The sequence below is a fragment of the Cucurbita moschata genome, unplaced genomic scaffold (assembly GCF_002738365.1).
Source record: "Cucurbita moschata cultivar Rifu unplaced genomic scaffold, Cmos_1.0 Cmo_Scf00013, whole genome shotgun sequence".
NCBI lineage: Eukaryota > Viridiplantae > Streptophyta > Magnoliopsida > Cucurbitales > Cucurbitaceae > Cucurbita > Cucurbita moschata.
In genome coordinates, this window is record NW_019268529.1 from 1,064,139 (window position 1) to 1,071,485 (window position 7,347).

Here is a 7,347-nt window from a genome sequence, read left to right on the forward strand (position 1 = left end):
TTTTTTTTTTTTTTTTTTTTTTTTTTTTTTTTTTTTTTTTTTTTTTTTACCGTTATTTTGTATTTTGTCTGTTTCGTGTACTGATCTCGGATTTAGTGAGCTGGATCATGTTTGGTATTCCAGACGTTTAATTGGAGCTATTTTTTCATTGATTACATTAATTAATAGACCTGTGCTGGTTTTGACCGACGCCGGAGGATTCAAGAAGTGCTCCACTGAGTGTGTAATTAATTGATTTTCTTCATCTTGTATTCCCGTTCACATTCTTCCACACTAGGTCTTCTTATTTATGGAGTATTTTAATACGGATGAGCCGAGCCAATTTAATTTTATTGCTAAATCTGGCATTTAACTCGGAGAAAAGAGGAAAAATAGAATAGCTATCTCAGTTTCCAATGAAAGAAATGGCGGACATAGATCGTGCTTCTATTATCAAGCTTTTTGCAGGATGTTTTTTTTTCTTCTTTTTTCTTCTTGCTATGTGGATTTCTACATGTAAAATTTTTGTAACGAAAGTTTAAAATTATCATTTTCTTGAGTACGGGTGGATTTGTATTGGACTGCTGTCTTCTGATAAAATGGCACGCTCTTCAAGCTTTAGAGAGTTTATTGTACAATGTTAAGCGTCTGTTTCTACAGGTGAAGATGCAAGGTGCTGTGCGATCATTTCTATCACACGGAAACGTTGTGAAAACTGCTGTTCTGCAACAAATTCGTCTAGCAAACCCCCAGATGAGGCCTGCAATGTTTTCATGCTTTACGACATCAGCTAATTCTGCAAACATTGAAGAACATGGCTTTGAAAGCACTACTATTGATGATATCTTGAAAGCAAAAGGCAAAAGTGCTGACGGATCATGGCTTTGGTGCACTACAGATGACACAGTTTACGATGCCGTCCAGTCGGTATGCATCTCTGCACTGTTTGAAAGTTCTCATAATCTTTATAATTGTTTACTTCTGCTGCTATTTCTACTTACGCACTCCCCCTTTTTGAATAAAAAAGATGACTCAGCACAATGTTGGAGCCTTGGTGGTTGTTAAGCCTGCGGAGCAAAATTCAATTGCTGGTATTATAACAGAAAGAGGTACGTGATATGATTTGCTTTATAAATGCAGATATTTCTCTGAATAAATGGGTTCAACTACAAAATTATGGTCCTATCCAATTATGAATGAAGAGATTCATTTACACTGTAGTTTGGGGAAAATAACAAATGCATGTACCCTTGATAACCACTTTTCTTTTTTGAATGCCAATATGTGTGGTGTGGTTGAGAATTTGAACCTTTAACATTTTTGTCGAAGAATATGTCTTAACTAGTTGAGTTATGCCTAGGTTGACTACTTTGTAAATTTTTGAAGTTCCCAATATTTTGCAATCGGCTAATTGTGCCAAATATTGGACTTCAAACTCGGGAAGTTCAAACTGCTGATCAGTTTCTTTTCGCGTTGCTAGTCTTTTCAAGAAACCTATCTAATGTTTTCTTGGAGGTGGAGAGTAAATTTGCATTACTTCTGCAGTTTTGGAGTACCCAAAATGGTTTCTGCTGAAGATTGTGCCGTGTAGACTAGAACCCTGTAATTTAAGATTAGCTGGCTTTACCTCTTAATTTTTGGATGAGACTGCCACAACGTAAGAATCGGTTTTGCGCCATTGTATGAATGAGAAAGAAATTGCATAAGTATTTTGAGCTTATATCTAGTGATTATTCAAGGTATTATAGATTTGAATCCACATCTAACCGTAATTAAAAGGTCACCACATTGTGGCATCTTCATTTAATAATTTTTCATTTATTTGTCATTTTCCCCCTTGCCTACAATTAGTTTTCCATGTACTATAACAATAGGGTGTTATTTCTAAGCTCTAGGTCCCATAAAGCATCTTCTCATCTTTTGGAATGCAATATCTCAACTTCAGCTTTCTTTTCGAACGTTTGTAGATTATCTGAGAAAGATTATAGTGCAAGGCAGGTCTTCCAAGTCTACCAAAGTTGGGGATATCATGACTGAGGAGGTATAGTTCTGTCACCTTTTATGTTTATGTCAACCAGTCTGGTTTCTTCTTTACCTCCTGTTTAAAGATAATCGTTCTTTCTAGAGTTGCAATATTACCGTTAACTCTTCATAAATGACCTGAAATGATCTGACATGATTAGGATGTTTGCTTAGATTAAGTTTGAAACAATAACATTGAGTTGCATTGATTTTTTGCTCAACATTCTATCAATTTTTTTACTCCAAAGTTAGTTTTGAAACATTTATGAAAGATTAAGGTTAATGGTAATATTGCAAAATTTTGAAAGGAGTATTTTTTAAACTAGGGACAAAGTTTAAGGGTATTTAGTTTCATCACTATGATGACCATCCATGGATTCACCTATTTAGATTTAAGATTGAAAGAATGACACCCAGTCACTTAGATTTTTTATTCAACGTTTTAACAAATTTTTTACTCTAATGGTAGATTTGAAACATTTACAAAAGTTGAAGGTAGTTTCACAACATTTGAAAGAATAGGGGTACAAGTAACAAAGTTCATGGGTCGTTTTTATAATTTAGTTTTTGTTTCCTAGAAAAATCAACTACCTTTATTTGCATAGGTATATATGGATGTACTTTATTTTTATTTTTTTTATTTTTATTTTATGAATAAACAAATCACTTGATGTTGCTTTGATTTGCACACGTGCCTCGATTATTTGTTTAATCTACCCTCCATCTACATAATAGCCACACAAAATATTAGAACTTCGAACAGCAATGACAAATTCCTTTAATTTGTGTTTGCAGAACAAACTTATCACTGTGACACCCGACACCAAGGTTTTGCGAGCCATGCAACTTATGACTGGTATTACAATACATTGTATTGCTAGATTTGCTCCATTTTTGTCTTACTTTCTTTATAACCCGGAGAAAACTGTGTGCATGGTGGACAGATAACCGAATTAGGCACATACCCGTCATTGATGACAAGGGTATGAAAGGCATGGTGTCGATCGGAGACGTGGTTCGGGCTGTGGTGAGCGAGCACCGAGAGGAGCTAAACCGCCTGAACGCTTTTATTCAGGGAGGTTATTGACATCGCTTGCTTGCTTGCTGCTGGTATGATGTTTGGAAAAACCAGAACGGTTCAGCTCTTGTAAATATAGCCTGGTATGTGCACGCACTCTCATGTTGTTTGGTTGTGCTCAATGTTTCTGGTACAATAATCAGTGTCTGGACCACCTATTATGTAATAATAGACGCCAACTTTGCTTTCCTAATTTCCTCCCTAAGCTACCTTTCCTTTTATGGAGATGACAAAATTCTCCCGACGTGGCGACTCACCCTGAATGAAGCAATCAATTTCTGCTTGAGACAGGTTCGGGGATTTTATTATTATTACTATTTAACTTTGGGATTTTCTACCTTCACATTTTTATGAATAATTACTCTGATCTTTAATTTATTGAATGAAAATCATATATATATATAGAGCGAGAGAGAGAGAGAGAGAGAGAGAGAGATCTTTAATTTATTTATTGAAAATCATATATATATAGAGAGAGAGAGAGAGAGGTATACTTTGGTCGTAGATTTAGAAATTAGATTTTAATTCAATCCATTGTTCCAAAATGCAATTTAATAATATATTAATACAAGTAGCTGTAAACTAAATATTAAATTGAATGTCAACTATTATTTATCAACTTAAGAACATGTTTTATGCTATAGATTTTGTATAATTATTATTTTACAATTACATATAATTTATTTATATGATATATTATATTATACATGTTTTAAGTTCATAAAAGTAAATTAAATTTATAACATAAAATATTGTATTTATTAAAGAAAATATTTTTTTACATTAATTTTTTAAAAATTTAAGTATACCCTCAAAACATGGTCTTATATTTTTTTACTATTTGAATCACAAAATCTAAAAACAAATATGAAATTAAAAACAAAATCAAAATTTCCTACCAAACAAGTCCTTAATTCCTTAAACTAACTAACATTTGATAGAGCAACAATAACCATTACTAACTAACATTTGATAGAGCAACAATAACCATTAATTCTTTAAACTAACAAAAATTTGATAAAGCAACAATAACCATGATTATTTCTTTGGACTAATCTAACCTGACATCGCTAACCATGATTATTTCTTACCAAACAACGAAGAGTTTTTAATTTTTTTTTTTAAAAAATGAATTAAAATTATTGAACATTTAATTTAGAAATGAAAATATAACCATGATTATCTAATAGGCTAATCTAAAAGGCCAATATTTCTTTGGGGTAGGCTGATTAAGGTGAGGCTGAATAAATCATATATCCAATTGTCAAATTCACTCTCTAATGAAAGAAGTAATAACGAAATTGTTGAAACCTCACCTGACATCACTCTGGAAGCTTTCTGATATTGTTTGACCCTGTCCTTTTAGGCGACCCCACATTTAAGATCCTTCATTGGTTCTCCTCTGCAAAAAACTAATAAAAATAGAAATTTGAGGATTAGAAGTACAAAATTATAGGCATCATATTACTGCTTTGATAATTCGTACAAATCATCACGAATAATGGGTTCAATGTTCCAATTGGGTTGCTCGCTACTGGACAACTTGGATATATGCAAAATACTGTTATGGTGATGGCGTAAAGTACTTCGATGGCCAATGCTGATGTATGTTATTCCAGCATCAGCAATTTGCTTGTATAAACGCGCCTGAAGAAGCAGAAACAAGAGAAAAGTTTTACTACAAAACATTCCTTGCGAACAAAAGTTAAGAACAATTCACCGACACGAGTTGAATAAACAAAGTGTTACATGAAAATAGATACGAGCAATATGCAAGACAGGAGTTATTGGACGAATGCACAATAACAAAGCATGCAAATCAAGTTATGGAACGAAGAAAATATTCAGTAAAGATGGTAAGACTGATATTTAAAGAATGGAAAACTATGAGTTAATAGTAGATATAAAGAGACAGAGAGGATACGCTGGCTGGACAGCCCTAGTTAGGTTATGACAATGAATCTCAACAATGTGGTACATACGAGGCTGCATAAAACTTGCAATGAAGGTCATACATGTCATTTGCATCTCTCCAAACAAACTTTCAAGACATGAATAAGAAAAACCGTAGTTTATTTGGCATATTACTTTTATTAAAAAGAAATTTATATCTGATACGACGACCGTTTCACTCTACTACATTTGGTTGTCAAAGTAAGCTCGAATGTATTTCCTCTAAACAATTTATTATTCAATCTGTCACAGTACTGTTTCCCCTTCTATGAAACACTTTTTAGATGCAAGCACAAGGTCTATGTCTATCTAAAACAGAAGGGCGCATGTTTCAAATGAGTACTTGTACTAGAACACATAACAAATGAAAGAAAATAGATGTCAGCTATAACACATACATCATGATTAAACTCTAGCTGAATGTTTTCAGTAGTACCTCATTTGCTTCATCCAAAGCACTTGTAGACTCATCCAGCAGGACTAACTTTGGTCTTGAAAGCAATAGACGTGCAAATGCAATACGTTGCTGCTCACCGAGAGAAAGAACACTGGACCATTCGCAAGTTATGTCCAGGCTACTGAAACGAGTCAATAAGTAGCCAAGACCGACTTTGTCCAGAACCTGGACTAGGTCATCTGTTGTTGGCTTGTCAGGATTTTCGCTAACATTGTTGATATTTGATGCACCCGTCAAAAAGGAAGGGAATACTGCGAGACAAAAACAGTCAGTCTGACTTGGTAGACCTCATGAATTCATTTACTCTTAAACTAAATCAATCGACGCTATATGATAGAAAAGCGTGTTTACATGACTTGCAAACAGAAAAAAAAAAAAGAACGCTAGTTGAATTACACATAGTAGTCAGTCCAAGCAAACCATTCTTTTAGTGACACGGGCAGCTTTCTTAGCAGATACAGCTAGTTACGTTCTGGATTGAATAACAAGAATAACGTTTCCCTTTTTAGAACTTCACAAAGCAACATAATGAGTACATTTTAACTTTCTAGAAATATCATCACATAAACAACCGTGGCAGGTATGGCTAGACATTACACACTAATAATACCACTTAATTGAGAAAAATAACTAACTAAATAAAAGAACAACAAACATGCTTTCACATATTGTTAGTTTTAAAAAATATCTCCACAAGAATGTAATCCAGATATGAGTCTGTGAGACTGATGATATTCAAAATAATCATCAATCGGCACACTTACCATTTGATTCGACATAACCTGATGTAACTGCACCTTCAGCCCATGTAGGATAAAGCAGTTGCTGACGTAGTGTACCCAAAACCATGTATGGTCTTTGTGGAAGGAAAAATATCCCTTGATAATTTTTGTTGAGTGGTCTACTGTTTTCGTGGGATATATCTTCTCCTGTATGCGCTTCCGTGGGCCCTCCATTTTGAGAAACTATCTGCTCGGGATAGTCATTTATATAAAATGTGATTTTTCCTTTTCCAACATTCCAAAGACCTGCCAAAACTCTTAACAAAGAAGTCTTGCCACACCCGCTAGGTCCCATTACCTGTAAAAGTAGTTCCATGCTCATGAATTTCTAGTCAACCACAGGTTTATGGTAATACGATGTAACGTGATAGATCTTCAATATATAAATGAAATAGTTTCACACACCAGCAAATGCTCCTTTTCTCGAACTATTAGTTCCAAGTCTCTGACCAAAGTAGAGCCATTTGGTGCCCCTAAAGTCAAATTCTCAATCTCCAATAATTTTCCACGTTTGTCTAGGGTCATGGATCCATTTGATTCTAATAGAGGTGAACTGTCCACATGGGAGTACATGAGATGTATCTCTTCTGAGATGTTGGAGAGAACATTAGGAGCACTGCCATCCAAGAGGTCATCAAATTCGCCTGCATATTTTGAGGATTCAAAACCAAACATATCTAGTAATCGACAAATTAAGATATACAGTTGATCTCTACCATCTATATACCAAATCCCACAAAAACTGATCTCAATCAGTAACTCCAATGGTAATGGCCACTAGCCCCTTGCTACTTACATCATCATCATCCTTCTTTTACCAGCATTCCTATGTTTTATTTCTACACTCTTCAATCATAATCCTATTTCTGCCTAGTAGTGATGTTTCTTCCTCACAATATTCATACCAAAATTAAAAGTGAGTCATACAACACCGAACCGATATACTATCAAGCAAATGTTCAGATACAAGTATTCAAAACAATTGGTTAAGAATGGCAAAGTAAATCTTGCATGTCAAATGAATTGAGAATAACAAAAAAAAAAAAAAAAAAAAAAAAAAAAAAAAAAAAAAAAAA

General features: G+C 34.1%; 2 protein-coding genes across 4 annotated transcripts in view; one reads left to right on the forward strand and one right to left on the reverse strand.

Moving 5' to 3' along the window:
- Positions 1 to 3,365, forward strand: part of LOC111451778 (CBS domain-containing protein CBSX3, mitochondrial-like) — a 4,861-nt gene extending 1,496 nt beyond the window's left edge. The window contains exons 2-6 of one of the 2 annotated variants that reach the window (XM_023092322.1): positions 640 to 906; positions 1,007 to 1,088; positions 1,947 to 2,020; positions 2,797 to 2,857; positions 2,946 to 3,363. In XM_023092322.1, coding sequence (XP_022948090.1) covers positions 646 to 906; positions 1,007 to 1,088; positions 1,947 to 2,020; positions 2,797 to 2,857; positions 2,946 to 3,088 — 621 coding nt within the window. In that variant the 5' untranslated portion in view covers positions 640 to 645 and the 3' untranslated portion in view covers positions 3,089 to 3,363. Of the gene's footprint in view, positions 1 to 639; positions 907 to 1,006; positions 1,089 to 1,946; positions 2,021 to 2,796; positions 2,858 to 2,945 lie in introns of those variants that run through there. The other variant, XM_023092323.1, reaches the window with a different exon arrangement.
- A 937-nt stretch (positions 3,366 to 4,302) lies between these two features.
- The window catches only part of LOC111451833 (ABC transporter D family member 2, chloroplastic), a 6,973-nt gene continuing 3,928 nt past the window's right edge, over positions 4,303 to 7,347 (reverse strand). Inside the window, exons 7-11 of one of the 2 annotated variants that reach the window (XM_023092412.1) lie at positions 6,677 to 6,915; positions 6,254 to 6,569; positions 5,469 to 5,740; positions 4,566 to 4,726; positions 4,303 to 4,481 (exon numbers count right to left, since the gene is read on the reverse strand). In XM_023092412.1, coding sequence (XP_022948180.1) covers positions 4,442 to 4,481; positions 4,566 to 4,726; positions 5,469 to 5,740; positions 6,254 to 6,569; positions 6,677 to 6,915 — 1,028 coding nt within the window. In that variant the 3' untranslated portion in view covers positions 4,303 to 4,441. Of the gene's footprint in view, positions 4,492 to 4,565; positions 4,727 to 5,468; positions 5,741 to 6,253; positions 6,570 to 6,676; positions 6,916 to 7,347 lie in introns of both variants that reach the window. The other variant, XM_023092413.1, reaches the window with a different exon arrangement.